Source organism: Anoplophora glabripennis, unplaced genomic scaffold (assembly GCF_000390285.2).
Source record: "Anoplophora glabripennis isolate ALB-LARVAE unplaced genomic scaffold, Agla_2.0 scaffold28, whole genome shotgun sequence".
Classification (NCBI taxonomy): Eukaryota; Metazoa; Arthropoda; class Insecta; order Coleoptera; family Cerambycidae; genus Anoplophora; species Anoplophora glabripennis.
The window spans coordinates 1,513,222-1,533,017 of record NW_019416423.1 but is presented as its reverse complement, the minus strand read 5'-3'; the positions used below and the strand labels follow the sequence as shown (position 1 = coordinate 1,533,017).

The following is a 19,796-nucleotide window of genomic DNA, read 5'->3' as shown; positions in this document are numbered from 1 at the left end:
ATATTTGTTGATGTTTAAAAGTAAGTGCAATTTGTAAGCACATCAACAAAATTATTTACACTACTTTCTACACCACCTGTGAGGTAGTGTGCTATATAAACAAAAAATCTTTTTTTTAAAACCTCAATACCCTGTATCTCTAAAACGGGGCCGTTCCAGACCTATGTTTATAAGGCAAACACATATTATTTTAAAGAAATCTATCTACCCTCGAAGTTTCCTGCATAAAATTCGGACCACCCTGTATATAACATGTCATGTATACGGGTGATTTGCTAAAAAATACCCATTAATTTTGATTTTACAAAAAAAAAAACAAATTTAAAAAGCTTTATAGGGTGATAACAAATATTTTAAAGTAATAAGATAAATCATGTGCGTCAAAAAATAGTGCGACACCGAAACGCTATGTTTTTTTTTAAATGGAACAACTCCTGTACTATCCTGATTTTTAATATACAAATATTTCTGCTGTGGTGTATTTTACTGTTAATGTGATATTAGATTAATCATTCTGAATTAAAAATAAACCTCGACAATGATTTTTTTTCTAATTTATTCCATAAATGGTCATTCTGAAGTACCTACGTTATTCAGCAATAACGTACGAGAGTTATTTCTCAATGAGTCGTACGAAATATATTGATAGATAATATTGTTCATATTTTTGGTTTACGAGAGCTGAACGAGAATGTGAATCTGTCGCCAAAGCCTCTCTAACTTAATGAGTATAAGCAATTAAGTAACTAATAATATTTTGGTTCTGCTCTTAACGTGCGATAGCAAGTCATAGAATAAATTTCGACGACACCAAGACACTTGTGAACGCTAGGGTTGTTACCTGGTGGGAGAAGTTGGAAATCGGACAACATATACCATTGCAACGGCACCTGCGATACCGAAGACGAACGTGAAACCACACCCTTTTGTTCTCAAAAAAGTTATGAGCCTTGTATGAAAATAGTCTGCCATGTGTTTCTCTCTTATCTGTGTACGTGTATGCAAATATAAATTGATATTGATATTTAAATAAAAAAAACTAAGATATCTCACTTCTAAGAAACTATTAAGGTGACCATATTCCTGGCCGAGAAATAGTGAAATTTCTGGCGTTTTTAGGTACTGAAATCTTTAAAAGTAAAAGAACAAAAGTAAGCACAAAAATAAAATCCTTGATGTTTTGTTTATTCATTGTTACCATTTAAATTTACTCAAATAAAATAATAACTAAAAAAAAAGCGTTTGTAAAACATGCGTTTGCTGTTATTCTAACCCCACATTTTAAGAATTATTTTCACGTACTTATAAATAAAAGTAAACAATTTTATATGTAGGACTAAGCAAGTAAATGTTATAAGAATATTTACATGTGGAATTATATATAAAAAAGTTAGTATTTTCGTAGATTTGATCGTTTTTTGCACCTGTTTATTCGTTTTACTGCGGCGTCTTTGAAAATACCCAGGTGGCATGACATAACATTCCTATTATTTGATAAGCTTTAGATTATTCAATTATTAAATGTTTGAAATTATTTGTCTTTGCGGAAAACACTATTTAAAGAATATGGGGCCCTTAAGGGGGCAATATGCCCAATTTATTTAGCGTTGCGCTTTGTCACTTTCTGGGTGGATCTACTTCTTCTATCATTGTTTTACCAAAAGTGCGATTTCGTGTCGATAAAACGCCAGCCTTTATATGATAATTATTTTCTTTATTCCAGAGGCCATTTAATTGAGTCCACTCAAATAAAATTGCAACTAAAACAGTCAAGTCAACATTTACGGGGCTAATAGGAAAACTGGAAATAATTTTTGTCTTCATTGAAGTGGAGTTAAAGTTTGGAAAATGAATGGATGAAATATGGTTGCCTATATCTATGCTATTAATCAGAAGTAGAATATTAAATTTATTTACAGAATCTGGTATACATAATCACATGGGATCCAGGATATCGTATACTAATTAAGTCACACTGTACAGAGTGGACAACTTTTACTCCTCTTTTTATTTCCTAAAAGCTAGTCAAAAAATAATTAAATACGATGTTTGATATTTACTTGGAAAGTTTGCATTTGGAAGAATAATTTTTTATGATTTTTTTTTCAGAAATAAATGTATATATTCCTTGTGTTACACATCATTTAAAAGTATAAAGGTATTTTCATTAAAAAAAAGTAGAGGACTGGAAGTCCGTACTAGAAAAATGTTTACTTCACTGGATTTTTTGTATAATAAATAAATAAAAATATTTCATAAATGAAAAAGTTGTTAGGCATTATGGAAAACTTCCAATAATGGAAAACGTTCTGTAATTGAGATACCATGGTTTCCATTTTTTTCTTAAATTACCTATACTGTCTAACTATTTTTTGTCTCTTCGGGAAATATACCTAATAAACGCTCCAAAAATGCTGAATATCACCCTATACTTATACCAATTTTTAAAAGTGTTAATTTTATTCTAGCCATCCTCTTGTGCCACATGTGTGAATTAGATACCATACTTTTTCCTTCCCAGCCGGGATTATGTTTGCCCTAACTCTGTCGTTTTCAAGAAGAAGCTCCGGATCAAAATCTATCGAAGAACCCTCCTTCTTCCCAAATACTACAAGCAGTAACATGAAAATAGTGTGTAATAAGTGGAATGGCGTCGCGGCTTTCATTTCTTCTAAAAACTTAGGTAAACTGAAAGGAGCTGTGTCGCATTTCAACTTCTCCAAATGGGAAATGAAATGTTTGTGATAAAATTCAATCAAACCGTCGAAATTGTCTTGAAGCACCGACAGTTGAACGCTTGTGAAGAGAAAGAAGAACACGTCTATGGCTGGAGAATTGTAGTCGCAAATTTGAAAATCAATTAATTTGTCGCCAACTGGTAGTCGGTTCTGAAATTTTAACATGATATTATTTACCCACGCATCCCCATGGATTATGGTTGAAAACGGTTCTCTTGGTGCTGCATTTTGCAGTGTTTCATTGATTTTTAAAACCTCTTTCATTTTTGGCATCCAAGGCACACATTTGTTTGACTCCTGAAAGATTTCAATGAATGTTGAATATAATTGTTCATTATGAGGCGAAGAAGGTCGTACGAATCGAGCCAGATACGGCCTGATTTTGCTTTCGAACACTTCTGGTTTTCTCAGTTTCAGAGCCAGTGGTATAGCATGGAAAGCTGCCAGGTCTTTGAGTATTAACTGGGCCGTCTCTAGGTCGAATCCAACGTGGCGATCTACGACTCCATATCCTGAAGGAAATGTATATGAAATTTTTTTTGGAAAAAACAAAGCAAACAAGAGATATTAATCTACCAACGTAGAATATTCAAGTAAGACAATGCATATAGAGCGTTTTTTAAACCTCTGTCTTCCAAATGTTTTTCCCTACATGAAGAACATCTAGTTTTTTTTGGAAAAAGTACCATAGTGTTTTTTAGGTTTATTATACTGAACTGTTCATAATTTTTACGCGTGTATTTCAATATTTATAATATATTTAATTAATTACCACACAGTTTTGTATGAGTGCATCCCAGTATAATGGAACTTTGAAATCTCAACTGTCTCCAAACAGGGTGTTGAAGTTGAAAAAATATTACGTAGGTATATTCAAAATATTCAAATATCTCTGCATTTCTTTTTAAATTAACTATTTAACTAATTCAATGTATATACTTACTGATATCTGCCAAACAGAGGTGAAAGTGCTCAGATTCTTATTGACAGTGCCCTAACAATTAAGAACCCCAATATTTCCATATCGGGCATTTTGAAAATTTTAATGGTACTTAGCCCATAAACTTGTGCGTAGGTACTTTTGTATGGTGTTTTCAAATTAATTTTTGTAGTTAACACATTTATTCAATTTAATTTATGTGCCATTTTTGTATTTTTGTAGCTATTCAAATGCTCTTGCGTATCGTATATTACTAATTGTCAAATAATTGTAATATACGGTATGTTTATGGGTGCAGAAGGATTATGGAACGTTTCGAAATTTGCATCGTTCCTGTCGGTAAAGAGTGTCCCATCAGGAATCGCCACTATCGATATCTCGGAAAGTACTGATCCGATAAATCTGAAAATTTGGCAACCTAGCAAAGGCAGAAGAGCCAACACAGCTTAAATATTTAGAACTTTATGGCGCTTCTGGTTACACCGGAAGTCGACATTAACTTTCTTATTTTAAATATATCTACATATATATTATTGCAGGGACACTGCCATGTTGCCAAATTTTCAAATTTTTCGGAGCGTTACTTTAATAGATTTCGATCGACGCAGTTCCCGGTAGGACACCCTGTATACTAACACTAGCCTCTAACATGAATAATAAAATTTGTCCCTTGTTCAATTGTCATGGAGGATGACTATTTTAATAGTTTTTTTTTTCTGTTTGATTCCTAGTTTGTTCCAGTACTCATTCCGCTAATTATTTATTAATTTTCTTATTTAAATTTATTACTTTCGTTATTAGTAAACAGTGCTTCAGTTATTTTTTTGGGAAGGACTAACTAATTAAATTCAATAAAGATAATTGCGTATTAAGTTAACGTAACAATGTACTTTCATCAGATAGTATTGTTATATGATATCAATTAAAATGACGCATATACATAAAAAAATAACTGATGTTAAAAACACAAGTTTTTGGAGCATTTTCTGTTACATTTATCTTTCTATATATTTAACTGTAATTCAAATATCATTTTAAAAGCAAATGCAGTTTTTACGGGAGACAATAAACAACAAAAATGCAAGGGGCCATAGAAATTAATACATATTAATCCATTTTTTTAAATGGTAGTAAATAAAATGTTGGTGTGGAATTCAAGTATTCAAAATTAATAAAAAATAAAAGAATTTTCTTATTTGATGGCAAGTTTGTGTACTGAGTGAAAAAATTTGAAAGTGGATATTAAATAGGTACAAGAAAATTAGGCTTTTAATTTATACATAATATTATCGGCATTCCTCATTTGATTCTGTAAGCTTATATTATTTATACTAAGAATATTTTTAACATATCACTCATTTAATACAGTAATTTTTTTCTGTGGTGCCAAAGCTAGTTTAGTTTCGAGTTAGGAACTATGGTTTTTGTGTAATAACTAATTATGTTACGTAGAATAGTTCTTTGGAGTATGAATATGGCGTATGAAGAGTCCATCAAAGCATTTTGCTTACGTGTAACATAAAAAATTTTTCAGTACAAATTCTATAAATCCTTAAAAATACAAAATAATGCAGTGATCCGAAAAGGTGATTTTTTTTTAATTTGATTTATCAATTAAACTATTATATGTATATAATGTATTGTTTTAACTCATGATTTCCGAAAATTGAATATTAAAACAGCACTTTAAATTCGTAGGGTATCTGAAAATGCTTAACCTTTACCTTTAATACTGAGATTTTCCAGTATAAGAACTGCATCCTCATCTACAGTGCCATTTCGTTCATCTAGATTTATCCTAGCCCCGTAAAATTCCGGGAAACAGTCAATTACTTGATTTATCCCGTTTTCCCTTTGGAAATCTCGAAGTGTGGGTGCGATAACGTTATACATACCAATTTCGTTCTTAAAAGTCACTTGAATGTTGAACAGCGTTCTTTGAGACTCCCTAGCAGGAATCATTTTAGCCACAGCATGTAGTTCCTCTTCCGTACCATCTTTTTCGTCCTTCAGGGTTATATCCAATTTTAACATTACACTACCAAAGTTTTCTCCGGGGGCAGTCAAGTTGGTAATTTTCTTGTCTGAAATTATTTGACTCTTCTTAATGTAACCACTCAACACTTCTTGTAGCTTTTCTATCTTGTGTTCACTCATTATTAGGTACTCTTCAGAGGTATGTTCAGTAACAATTTGAATAAAAGTTTTCTATTAGCAGTAAATATACTTAAATAATAATTTTTTAACATTAATAGCACACTGTTTATTACTTTCTATCAACTGTTGAGTTTCATCTGAAACCCGATAAAAAACATTGAAATATCTTTAAAGCACCGAATATGATAAGATTTAGTAATGGTACTTACATAATATTTTATTCGATTGTTATCTACAATATTTGACAATATCTTATTTCAAACAGGACATACGTATTTTTATCATAATGTTTGCAATTTAACATCAAATTTTTAATAGACAATAATAATTTTAATTTAAAAATATTCTGCTGTACCTACCAACTTATTATAAATAGTGATACAGAATTTGATTATATTCTACGTCAGAATTATCAGTATAATAATTTGTTTACATATATGAACGGAAAAATATAAAAGTGATGTATACCTACAATTGCTTTTATAATGAATTTTATATCAGATGTTAAAGGAAATATAATACCGTACTTAGTGCGATTATGATTAAGCTTAACGAACGATATAAAATATGCTTGCTTGGTTTATAAGGCAATAACATTAAATAAACTAGCATATTTAGCAAATAAACTTGTTAAAAATTGTGATATACATGACCGTATGATTCGTCATAGAGGATTGCTGGTTATTCCTTGTCATAGGTCAGTGATGTTTCAGCGCAGTTTCTCGTATAATTCTGTGAACATTTTCATTTCCTGATGATGTCAGGAGAACCACGAGTCTTTACATGTTTCAGAAAATGTTAAAGAAGTATATTATGAACACACGTGATATTAATTAATTACTTTTTTACTTCATTGCGATTTAGTTAGGTACTTTTCTTTGTATATGATAATTTTAGATGATGGTTTTTCAATGGGTGGTTGTATGAGCAGCTCTGTTGGTTACCGCCACCTACTATTAATTATTTTTTGTAGGATATTTTCTTTTACTGTGAATAAAGGTATATTATTATTATTATTATTATTATTATTATTATTATTATGAAAAAAAATAGCAAATGCACAATACCATACCAAATCAACGATTTTCTCTTTATAAATTACCTTATTTTTCGAGGCATCAATTTTATTTTTATTTGAAAGAATTTAAAATATTTCTATTTTGTTTCCATTGCCTCAGTATACAATCAAATTAGAATAAACGTTAAGACGAAATCTTTAATTTGCTGCGCCTTCAAATACATTACCAGTATTGTCCAAACATACATTTTTACAAATTGTATAGGACTAAATGTCATCAGTCCTCACCCTTTTGTAGGAGTGCAACTTCCATAGCAGACGTTTTTGGAGAAGACCCCTTTACTTTTTGATAAGGAGTGACTCATTAAAGAAATGTCCTGTATGTTAGATTGTAGTGATTGGCTCCGGGTCTTTACTGAATAATTATTTTCATTCCTTTCTAGGTAAATAGTTTTTGCAGTTCGTCTACGGATATGCTGTCCAATTTTCCTATTTCGATGTTTGTATCATACTAGGAATATTGTAACTGTACACTTAAACAATGTAAATGTAAAAAACTTGAAAAATGTAACTCAACATACCTTTAAAGTTCAAATTTTCTAATATCAGTACCGCATTCTCATCCACAGTACACAACCTCATGTGCAAAAATTTTGAAAAATATCCAGTGGTACGAGGACATCAAATGTAGGTATTCCTTGAGTCAATAAAGCTTTGGTCTCGAGGAAATAGGTGAGCTTGGTATAAAAATAGGTTATAAAAACTAAAACAAATACGGTACTTTTCAAATTCGTTCATTTTGTTTACTGGCGGCCATATTTATTTTAACAATTATTCCAGAGTATCTCTCTAGGTGTTATAGACAATACTACGTATTTAAACATCTTCATAAGTAATAATCTTAAAGGTTAAATTTAGGTGAACGAGGCGGACAGATTATGGGCCTTTCTCGTCTAATTCATCTTCATTTATTCAATCAGTTTCTCACGTTTAAACGTTTCAAAAAAACAACTTACTGAATATTTTTTTGTTTATTTAATTTATTTATTTAGCAAGAACAGAGTTTTCCAGGTTAGCGGTTGCTCGTCTCCTGGCACCGTTGTTAACCATAGGAGCAGGAATAAAGACAACATCAAAAAAGAAAAGGAAAAATAGGAAAAAAGGAATGGGAAACCAAATATATGAAATGGGTTAAAGTTAAAATACAAAAAGAATTGGGTCGAAATGTAACAACGCGAATGAAATAATTGAAATAATAAATTCTGATAAAAAAACTATGGGTCGACACTTTTTGTTGACGGTAAGAACTTAGTAAAAATAAAGGACAAGGATATATGCACTATATAACAATTTATGTTATAGTGCTGTCTAGAATGTTTAGAGTACTTATGAAGAAAAAGCTTTAATTATTAGTTTCACTATTTAATGGGTATCGAAGAAACAAAACAAAGAGAAAATGACATCCAAAGGATAGGAGAGTACATATTTCTGATTAGAGCCGATGATACAGGAGACCCATCCAACTACAAGTGAGGATTTAGTGCCGTATTTAAATGGAATCTTTAAAGTTAGCATTGCTTGAAGATGTATATACCAGAGGTCTGGCAAAAGATAAAGGCAGGTTCAGTTTTGGAGGTCTTAATGAATCTATCACTACCAAAACCCTTCATTAATCAAAAAGAAGTAAAATGTGGATGGACTGCAATACTTGTTAAGAGAAAATATTCAAGAACATGATAGAAAGAGATAGACAATAATAAGTGAAACACGGAGCATGAATAAAAGAAAAACACCTGCTAGAAGCTTTTGAAAGAAAAGTTGCGAGAAAAATACATGGACGAAGGAAAGAGACTTTGGTGTTTTTTTTTTCGGGAAATAGAATAAACCTTAAGATAATATCGTATATGTACATAAATTTTAAATAGATAACATTTAATTAAAGCCATCCTCTCATGCCACTTGTATGGATTAGATTCCAGAATTTCTCTTTCATAGCCAGGTTTATCCATGCTTTTATTTTTCCCTCATCAAATGATGCTGAGAGATCGATTGCTGCGGAGTGCTTTTCCCCAAAAAGCATAAATATAAATTTAAAACAATGCTCGACTTCAATTGACGTCGCAGCTTTCATTTCTTCTAAAAACTTTGATAAACTAAAAGGAGCAGTGTCGCATTTCAACTTCTCCAAATGGGAAATGAAGTGTTTGTGATAAAATTCAATCAAACCGTCGAAATCGTCCTGTAGTACAGACTCCTGAACATTTATAAAGAGAAAGAAGAACAGATCTGTGGCTGGTGATCTATAGCCGCAGATTTGAAAGTCAACCATCTTGTTGCTAACAGGTACCTTGTTCTGAAATTTTATCATAGTATTATTTAACCATATATCCCCGTGTGTTAGCGTAGCGAATGGTTCCTTTGGCGGTGCATCTCGTGCTGCTCTTGCATTCTCCAAAATGTTTCTGACTTTTGGTATCCAAGGTATACATTTGACTGACTCTTGAAGAATTCCCGTGTACACTGAGTTGATTCCATTTTCGAATGGCATATGGTAAGGGCGGAATGGAGCCAAGTGCGGTCTGATATTTTTATCGAATACTTCTGGTTTCCTCAGTTTCAGAGCCAGCGGTATGGCATGGAAAGCTGCCAAGTCTTTGAGTATTAACTGGGTCGTGTCTAGGTCGAAGCCTACGTAGCGATCTACGCATCGATATCCTGAAAAAATGTGACTGAATTAGATTAATTAAGTAGATGTCCAGTAAATGTAGGTAGGTATGCCAAAAAGGAAATACATAATATTTATTTCTAGAATATTTGAAATAATTGGAAATATATGCAATTTTTTGCCCACCTTATTGCATATTTTATGTGTAATCTATAACGTGTAAATAATAATTTGATTGCACTACTTTCATTTCAATACGGTGGGAAGGAGTTTACTCGATTGGGTTTAACATTCGAAGGAGTCAAGGTAATAATAATAATAATGAAAGATTAAAAAAAATTAAAATGTTCCTACTTCATCTTCATAAGAAAAAGTACCAAAGAACTTTTAACTTGTTTAACTTATTCTCTTTAAAAAATAGATATTTTTAAAATAACTTGACAGTAGGTAGACAGATCAATTCCTGGCTCACTTCGAGGTCACCAAAACTGCGGATGTCATGTGTTCATCCGAAGCGACCAAAGTGGAGTTAGTTCGAGGTTTTGCTACCAACGCTATCTACAATATGAGCGTGGCAAAACCTAGAAGCTTCGTCCACCACCAACGCCATCTGCAATTTGCTGGCGGCAAAACCTCGAACTAACCCCACCTCGGATGGACACATGACATTCGCAGTTTTGGTAACCTTGAAGTGAGCCAGGAATGGCTCTGTCTACCTACTCTTGACTCATTTTTCTTTCATATAACAGAAAATAAGTATGTATTTACTTACTAATACTGCCATATCGCTTAATAGCAACTGAAAGTATTAGTAATACTACTAATATTTCAAGAGATGGAATTTGCTGCTACTGAAAGCTTAAAAAAACAGTAGAAAGTATTTTTTTCTCAAAAACGCTCATATTACGATGTCAATAATTATTAAATATGTTAAAAATTGTAGAAGAAAAGAAAAAAACATAAAAATACGTTACACAGGAAATTTCTTTTCGTACGAAAAAAGTACTTACTTCAGATAATCGACACTGTAAATATAAGAACTCTCGCATTAGATTAGATATATTCTTGTGTACAATAGATAAAAGGGTCTTATATAACTTAAGTCTTACGCATGTTTAAACTATCTAAAAATACACATGTGTCGATTCCAACACATCTTATTTGTTTATCGTTCTGCCTTATTCTATGTCTGTATCATAGTAGGAATAACTTTAACCTACAAAAATGTAACTCAACATACCTTTAAAGTCCAAATTTTCTAATATCAGCACCGCATTCTCATCCACAGTACCATGTTCTCCCAGATTTATCCTAGCACCGTAAAAGTCTGGGAAACAGTCAATTACTTCGTTAACACCGTTCTCCCGTTGGAAATCTCGAAGTGTGGGTGCTATGACATTATACATTGCCACTTCGTTCTTGAAAGTTACTTGAGTATTGAATATCTTTCTTACAAATTCTTGTTCAGGGATCATTTTGGCTACAGCATGTAGTTCCTCTTCCGTACCATCATTTTCGTCTTTCAGTGTTACGTCCAACTTTAACATTATACTACCGTAGTTTTCTCCGGGAGCAGTCAGGTTCGTAATCTTCTTGTCCGAAATTCTTTGACTCTTTTTAATGTACCCACTTAGCACTTCCTGTAAGTTTTCTATCGTATGTTCGCCCATGATTATTAGTTTTAATTTCTGTTATGGGTACAAATATTATATTTTTAGAAATATTAAATAGTAAGGGTATAGCGTTCCCTTTGTTGTGCTTTTTTTTACGTGTTACCTCTCGTGTGAAACTTGATACTACATTTTTTATTACAAGTAATCCTTGAAAATGATAAGATTTTAATTTATCGTTTTAAATTATTATTGTTGAGTACAGCAGTGACGGATACAACGACTAATTTTGAAGTACCTGTCTACATTATTTAATACTTATACAAAGTACCTAATTGGTTTTGTATTCCATCCCGTGGAAAAAAAATATATGTATCTCTGTACATTTAAGATTTTTGTGTTCCTTGTTTAGCAGTTTCGTAAAATAATAAAATTTTTATGGCTAATTACATTAAAAAGTGGTCTCAGTCAAAATGAGCTTTTAATATGTGTTTTATTGACATGCCGTCTTCAGTTTAATCGATTACCAAGGTGACTACTCATTTTCTTCAAGTGTTTCTAACTCTTATGCGGTTGAAGAGTAAGTCTTGCAACCCTTAGGCGGCCTGCAAATATACTGTAAAAAAATTTTACTCAATTTCACTAAATATTACTCAATAATGTATCAATTACCACCCTGATAATCATGTGAGGTGAAGATAATATTGCCATATTGCCATAAAATACATACTTACTAAAAATTCATCCATTTGCAGGTAGTCTGAGGGTAGCAAAACCTACTCTTTAACTGAATAAAAAATATTGATACTTGAAAGAAATGAATAGCTACCCTAATAAATATGAGCGGTTCATATAAATAAAACATATAGTAAGGGTTCATATATTTGCAAGACGTCTAAGGGCTGTTCTGTTTATGTTTCAAAAATATTTAGTGTAGCAAATTTTTATCTCTTCAGGTGTTTAGTTTTAGCCTGTGTGTGAAAGACGATCATTATCTAACTTTTGAAAACACTTCCTTATATGGCCGTGTTTGGTAAAAAGTAAACTGATAGGATAGAGGAACGCACAAGGGAACACCCCTGTGAACGGAAGAAAACTGAAAGCTCGGGAAGCAACGGGATCATTCAATTGATGAAAATAAAATTGATTTGAAACTATCAGAGATATTTGGCCAATTGATTCGTGAACATACACAATTATGTAACAACTTTAGTGGTCGAGTGGATCTGATACTTTGAAAACAGTTTGAGACTCTTGCAGAAACAAACTTGTTATTGTTTTGACTCCTTTGACAGAAAGGTAGTGTACAGGTTGCTAGGTTTGACAGTGGCGGACCGTTAGTTCCTATTTTATGACTTGTACAACTGCTCCCATATTTTATTATTCGTAGTCGTAATAAACAGTGTCACATCACCCGTTTATTATTTCGATGAAGAAAACGTATAGAAATCTTCGCATGATTACCAGATTTTTTGAACCCACAAGCAAGTACCTCTATATTTTTTTTTGTTTAATTATTCATTAAATATCTTAATATGTACTCCCATGGATTATTGTAGATTTTGGTAAATTAACTCTTATCTATTAGTTATTAACTTCACGTTGCTCGATGAAATGAATGACATGACATCTTCGATCAGGATCTGATTAGTGTATTATGTACCATAAATAACAGCTGAATCATTTAATAGTACATACATTATATAGCAATATTTTATCTAAAACAACACATACGTCCTTGGACGACGTGAATTATCTTTGATTTTAGAGATTTTAAAATTAAAGAAATTATATTGGTTGATGTGATAATATTTGCCGTGGTTTGTTAAATTATACGAGTGCACAAAAAAGCGCGTCCAAAATATTTAATAAAAAATATATTGAATATTTTGTTTTTCTTAAAATACGGGAAATAAAATATCAGCAAAAACGTAGTCATTTCGTTTATTTATATAAAATCGTATAAATGAATAAAAAAATATATACTTGTACAAATATTTTATTATTGAAATGTTTAGATTTTTATATTCCTTACGTGACACAAATAAATACAATCGAATTGGAGAATGTGATTGGATGGCTCCATCACATCCTTTTCAAAATGCTTTAAGCCTAGTTTCGTCAGTCCTTATAGCATTGGCTATAATCTTCGTACTTCTGTTGAAATTGCATTGTTCTATTTTCGCAGAAAAACTAGTTCATGTATTAATTAAAAGCGTAAAGCAGATCAAACACATGAGAATGTAATTCACTTCCTACTTTATCGATGACTGTGTCGAGATCTGTAACTTCACTTCACTTTTTTTGAAAAAAAAACAGGAATAAAATTGTATTTTGAAATTAATACCAGATAAAGTGATAGTGTAAAGTGTGTGAGTAGAATTAATGTTTCTATAATTGATAAAAATCTTAAATATTACTTAATACTACGAGATAGTTATAATGTTTGTAAATAAAACTTGTTACACTGATCCAAATTTTATTTAGTTATTTTAATATCTTTAAAAGTAGGCATACGCTGACTCAAATAATTTAAGATTAATTTGGTTTGAGAGTAGTTTTTTAAATTAAAATAATCTTATAAATGTTTTTGTTTGTTAAAAAGTTTTATAAGTTCTAAGTTTTTTTTTTATTTTATTCATTACCTTGCTTTCAGGTATTTTATTAGTTGTGACATCGGTTGGAATTCGATAATATTCTCGTATAGTATTCGCAATATAAGCATATTCTTTATTATTTGTGCACCAGGTATATTGAAAGACAAATTTTATTTTCGCAAATCATTTGTAATCCTTATAAACATGACTATGAATTAACTTACCTCTTATCTATTACCATAAGAATAATTTCACTTTTACGTCTAGTTTACAATTATCACACAGTTAATATACATCAACATACTTCAAAAGTTAGAATTTTCCAATATAAAACTGCAGTTTCATTCTCAGTATCATTTTTTTCCCACAGGTTTAGGGACTTAAAACCCTGGAAAACTTTCTTGTTGAAAATCTTGAAGTGTAGTTGTCATGATGTTAAATATAGCATGTCATATATGTGGGTGATTTGCTATAAATGCCCATTAATTTTTTTGTTACAAAGAAACCAAATTTAAAAGCTTTATGTGCGTCCAAAAATAGTACGACACCGAAACGCTGTGTTTTTCTTAAAGAAACAACTCCTGTACTATTCTGATTTTTAATATACAAATATTTCTGCCGTGCTGTATTTTACTGTTAATATGATATTAGATTAATCATTCTGAATTAAAAATAAACTTCGACAAAGATTTTTTTTTCTAATCTATTGCATAAATGGACTAGTGTCTATCTAGAATCACCAAACAACAATGTGGGGTCAATTCTCCCTTTGCTATGAAGGATGAGTAAACTTACTCACTATAAATACTTATTGCACCCACACAAAGTTTACAACCCTTAGAAAATTCACGTGAGAATCACATTCGATATCTAACGAGACTCGAAACTCTAGAAATTTCTTTTCTCTCCGTTAAAAATCCCAAAAAAAGTGTTAGAAAAAGTCACAAGCCATACCTTCGATATTTAAAATACTTTTCAGAATAAGCCTTGTAGTGCCATCTATCCATGAAAAACGGACGCTAGATAAGAAGTACAGAAAACTACCATGATAAACGTGAAACGTCCGATAAAGCGGGCGACAAAATAACTACTGCCGGAATTAATTAAAAACCTAGGAATAAACAAATGCAAATTGAAACAAATAAACAAATTGCGAACTGAATTAAAGTAAGCACTACATTATTAAACTCTAAATGGATTCCTAAATATATAAGATACCTAATTATCTAATATTTAATGAGAACATAACATAACAGAAGAATTTAAAATCTTTATTTACTCTAACTGTAATTCATTCTTTTCTTTTTCAGATACCCAGGACCTAAAGGATGTAACATGAAGTAGAGATATTAAATCATCACCAATAATGCTGCGAAATTATAAACATGTTGTTTACCAAAATGAAATATACTAATACTAAAAAAATAGTTGTTTTAGAATATTTTGGTACATCACAACACTTGTGAACGCCAGGGTTGTTACCTGGTGGGACGAACATGGAAATCGGACAACGTATATTATTGCAACAGCACCTGCGATACCGAAGACGAACGTTAATCCACACCCATGTGTTCTCAAAAAAAGTGATGAGCCTTGTATGGAAATAGTGTGCAATTTGTTTCTCTCTTCTCTATGTACTTGTCTTTTCGTTATTCCAGAGGCCATTTAATTTTGTCTACTCAAATAAAATTGCAACTAAAACAGGCAAGACAACATTTACGGGGGTAACGAGAAATCTGGAAATAATTTTTGTTTTCACTGAAGTGGAGTTAAAATTGGGAAAAGGAATGGATGAAAGATGGTTGCCTATCTATGCTATTAATGAGAACTAGAATATTATTAAATTTATTTACAGAAACTGATATACATAATCACATAGGATAATTAAGTCACACTGTACAGAGTGGACAGTTTTCACTCCATTTTTTGTTTCCTGAAAGCTAGTAAAAAAAATAGTTAAATACGATATTTGATATTAACTTGAATCGTCTGAATTTGGAAGAATAATTTTGTATGCTTTTCTTCAGAAATAAATGCATATATTCCTTATGTTATCATTTAAGGAGAATATAAAGGTTTTTTCGCTAAAAAAAGTAAATGAATTATAAACTCCATATCACAAAAATATTTACTTCACTGGGTTTTTTGAAAAATAAGTAAATAAAAATATTAAATAAATGAAAAAGTTGTTAGGTATTACGAAATATTGACGATAATGAAAAATGTTTTGTATTTTTCAAACGAATCGAGATACCAGAAAGTGGGTTCCATTTTTCTATATTTTCTTTAATTGGACTCGAAACTGTTTTAACTATTTTTTTCTCTTCGGGAAATATAATAAACGCTCCAAAAATGCTGCATATCGCCCTGTACATAATTTATTAAAAGAGGTCATTTTATTGCAGCCATCCTCTTGTGCCACACGTATGAATTAGATACCATGCTTTTTCCTTTGCAAGTGGGCTTATGTTTGCCTTAATTTTTTCAGTTTCATTCATCGCCTTCAGATCGAAGTCTTTCGAAGAACCTCCCTTTTTCCCAAAAACTATAAGCATCAGCATGAAGATAGTGTGTAACATTTGAAGTGACGTCTCAGCTTTCATCTCTTCTAAAAACTTAGGTAAACTAAAAGGAGCAGTGTCGCATTTCAACTTTTCCAAATGAGAAATAAAATGTTTGTGGTAAAATTCGATCAAACCATCGAAATTGTCTTGAAGCACCGACAGTTGAACGCTTGTGAAGAGAAAGAAGAACAGGTCTGCGGCTGGAGATTTGTAGTCGCAAACTTGAAAATCAACCAATTTGTTGCCAATTGGTAGCCCGTTCTGAAGTTTTATCATGATATTATTTACCCATATATCCTGATGGGTTATGGTTGAGAACGGTTCTCTTGGTGGTGCGTTTTGAAGTGTTTCATTGTTTTTAAAGATTTCTTCCACTTTTGGAATCCAGGGTATACAGTTGGATGACTCCTGAAAGATTTTAATGAATGTTGAGCGGACTTCTTCATCGTGAGGTGAAGAGGGTGGGTGTAATGGCTCCAGATACGGCTTGATTTTGCTTTCGAACACTTCTGGTTTCTTCAGTTTCAGAGCCAGTGGTATGGCATGGAAAGCTGCCAAGTCTTTGAGTATTAATTGGGTTGTTTCTAAGTCGAAGCCTATGTGGCGATCTAGGACCTGATATCCTGCAAAAAGTTACACTAAATGAAATACTTCATTGGAAAACGCAAAGCAAACAAAATTCTTAGATATCAATGTTTATTCATCAGATACCACTCACTCACGTGTAAAACGATGAGTAAAAAGTTATTTTTTTTGTGGAAAAGGTACCACGGTTTCTATTAGCTTTATTTTATAGAACTGTTCGTTTTTTTTAAGCATACTGATAATATTTTTATTGAATAAGATTGCAGAAAACATCTATTCTGTAGACCGTCTAGCATTGAATTATACCCACAATATCAATATGGTCAATAGCTTTCTAAGTGTTAAAACTGATTGTTGTGCTAACGATCTTAGATATTTTCGAGATATTGCATGTATAATCCATTACAACATTATTTTACAGAGTACTTGTTTCCTGTTACCATTAATAAATTAAATTTTGTGCTATTTATTATGTTTGGTCTTGCTTTCATAGTACCATCAGATTTGTAGGTTGCTCGTTGCGAGCACTGAACAGCAGTCACTTTGACTGATAATATTGTTTAGTTCTGATATTATTTGAATGTCATAATATTTTGCATACTTTCCTCAGTTTAATTCTGAGAAAATTGAGAAAGGTATGACCAATCCAACTTTTTGTATAGTGTTTTCACTATACTCGCAACACCTAGTGCAACAGCTAGGATCGTTCGTCATCAGTTTAACCCACTAGGCACAAACCGGTTTCGGACTTATTAATCCTCATCGGTATGTCATAGGCGAGAAAAAAATAATAATAATCGCGTAGAACTTCTAGTGGTCCAAAAATTAAGTACTTACGTATTAAGTTGATGTAAAAACGTATTTTCATCAGATAGTATTGTTATATAGTATCAGTTAAAATGCATTGATATCAAGAAAAAAAAACTAATTTTACTATAATAGTTCCTTCGCTTATCTAACTATTAACAACTGATACCAAAAAAATAAGAGTTTTTCGAGCATCTAATAATCTGTGCAATTATCTACAGGATGGGCCATTAGTGTGAGAAATAACTCCCTTGTTATTCATAATACAGAAAAAAAGTTTTTATAAAAGTTGTACAGAATCAAAAAACCTAAAGGACAAAATTAATTTGAAACACGATGAGTAAAAACGGGACACGCCAAATATTATATTTTTTAAATGGAACACCCTGTATGTTTTTAAACATATGGATTTCTGATAAAATTCTATATACGGCAATATAAACAGTTTAACATTTTAGTGCGAGGTTGCCAAGTTATGTAGAAAATTCTTCGAATTTTGGAAAAACCATGACCTCGAAGGAGTTGTATTAACTTTCAACTACTAACACTTGGAGCAAAAATATTTGACAGAGTTATCGGCTAATGTTAGGGAAAGACTTCTATATTAGCTAATATCGATATTTTATACAGGGCATTTTTTATAATACGATCATTTTAAGAAAGTTCAAACTTGATTTTCAAAAATTTTTCAAATGGAACACCCTGTATTTTATTGTTCTATTTTATTCACAAAACAGTCCACTTCAACTTTTATTAAGTACAGTTTCGAATTAAGAACTACGGTTTTTGTGTAATAACTACACAGTTATACATAAATACGTATAAGCATTTTGCTTACGTGTATTATAAAAAATGTTTCAGTACAAGTGGCATTTTTAGGATGACAAATTTTCAATAAGTTCGAAAAAGTGAAGTTTCCCTCTCATTAAATTTTTCAATTAAACTATTATAATATTATTGACTTGACTCATTATTTACTAACACTGAGGATTAAAACAGCACTTTAAATCCGTAGGCTATCTGAAAATGCTTAACCTTTACCTTTAATGATGAGATTTTCCAGTATAAGAACTGCATCCTCATCTACAGTGCCATTTCGTTCATCTAGATTTATCCTAGCTCCGTAAAATTCCGGGAAACAGTCAATTACTTGATTTATCCCGTTTTCCCTTTGGAAATCTCGAAGTGTGGGTATGATGACGTTATACATAGCAATTTCGTTCTTGAAAGTCACTTGAATGTTGAACAGCGTTCTTTGAAACTCCGTAGCAGGAATCATTTTAGCCACAGCATGTAGTTCCTGTTCCGTACCATCTTTTTCGTCCTTCAGGGTTAAATCCAATTTTAACATTACACTACCAAAGTTTTCTCCGGGAGCAGTCAAGTTAGTAATTTTCTTGTCTGAAATTATTTGACTCTTCTTAATGTAACCCCTCAACACTTCGTGTAGCTTTTCTATCCTGTGTTCAGTCATTATTATCTTTCAGAAGATGAATATTAAGAATTTGAATAAAAGTTTTTTATTAGCAGTAAATTTACTTTAATAATAATTTTGTATATATATAACATTAAAAACACAGTATTTATTACTTTTGCAGGTCTATCACTCGTTGCGTTTCATGTGAAATTCGATACTAAACTTTTAATTATTTATAAAGCCTCCAATATGATAAGATTTAGTAGTTATTTTATTCAATTCTTATCTACAATATTTGACAATATTTTATTTGAAAGAGGACACACATACTTTTATTATAATGTTTTCAATACCTTCTTTATTTGTTTTAATTAAAATTTCAATTAACATCTAAATTACAGTAAACCATAATAATTTTAACTTAAAAATATTCTGTTATTGTACCAACTTATTACTAAATAAGACAGAATTTGATTATACTCGTATTTTGCGTCAGAAATATCAGTAGATACACGGAAAAATATAAAAGTGAAATATTCCTGTTATCTACGATTGCTTGGATAATGAATTTTATATCACATGTTAAAGTATAATACCGTACTTAGTGTGCTGTTGATAAAGAATAGCATCATATGCACAATACCATACCAATTCAACGATTTTCAGTTTATAAATTACCTTATTTTTCAAGGCATCAA

General features: G+C 31.4%; 3 protein-coding genes across 4 annotated transcripts; all 3 read right to left on the bottom strand.

Annotated features, from left to right (window-relative positions):
• Positions 1–1,885: 1,885 nt before the first annotated feature.
• LOC108909861 lies at positions 1,886–5,942 on the bottom strand. 2 transcript variants are annotated; one of them, XM_018714292.1, is made up of 2 exons: positions 5,403–5,942; positions 1,886–3,250 (listed from the first exon to the last, which is right to left on the bottom strand). In XM_018714292.1, the coding sequence occupies exons 1-2, from the start codon at positions 5,833–5,835 to the stop codon at positions 2,460–2,462; spliced, it is 1,224 nt and encodes a 407-aa protein (XP_018569808.1). In that variant the 5' UTR covers positions 5,836–5,942; the 3' UTR covers positions 1,886–2,459. The 2 variants fall into 2 exon arrangements, with proteins under 2 accessions (XP_018569808.1, XP_018569809.1); XM_018714293.1 differs by having other exon boundaries at positions 5,574–5,942.
• A 1,691-nt stretch (positions 5,943–7,633) lies between these two features.
• Positions 7,634–11,294, bottom strand: LOC108909863. The gene is made up of 2 exons (XM_018714296.1): positions 10,759–11,294; positions 7,634–9,568 (listed from the first exon to the last, which is right to left on the bottom strand). Exons 1-2 carry the CDS (start codon positions 11,186–11,188, stop codon positions 8,790–8,792), a joined length of 1,209 nt encoding a protein of 402 aa, XP_018569812.1. The 5' UTR covers positions 11,189–11,294; the 3' UTR covers positions 7,634–8,789.
• Positions 11,295–15,547: 4,253 nt separating this feature from the next.
• On the bottom strand, positions 15,548–19,227 carry LOC108909862. Its single transcript, XM_018714295.1, has 2 exons — positions 18,723–19,227; positions 15,548–16,912 (listed from the first exon to the last, which is right to left on the bottom strand). The coding sequence occupies exons 1-2, from the start codon at positions 19,153–19,155 to the stop codon at positions 16,122–16,124; spliced, it is 1,224 nt and encodes a 407-aa protein (XP_018569811.1). The 5' UTR covers positions 19,156–19,227; the 3' UTR covers positions 15,548–16,121.
• Positions 19,228–19,796: the final 569 nt, after the last annotated feature.

Coding starts and splice junctions, on each gene's coding strand:
- LOC108909861 (XM_018714292.1), bottom strand. CDS start 5,835: ATGAGTGAACACAAGATAGAAAAGCTACAAGAAGTGTTGAGTGGTTAC. Junction 3,251..5,402: donor GGAAAATCTCAGTATTAAAG/GTAAAGGTTAAG, acceptor CATTTCCTTCAG/GATATGGAGTCGTAGATCGC.
- LOC108909863 (XM_018714296.1), bottom strand. CDS start 11,188: ATGGGCGAACATACGATAGAAAACTTACAGGAAGTGCTAAGTGGGTAC. Junction 9,569..10,758: donor AGAAAATTTGGACTTTAAAG/GTATGTTGAGTT, acceptor ACATTTTTTCAG/GATATCGATGCGTAGATCGC.
- LOC108909862 (XM_018714295.1), bottom strand. CDS start 19,155: ATGACTGAACACAGGATAGAAAAGCTACACGAAGTGTTGAGGGGTTAC. Junction 16,913..18,722: donor GGAAAATCTCATCATTAAAG/GTAAAGGTTAAG, acceptor AACTTTTTGCAG/GATATCAGGTCCTAGATCGC.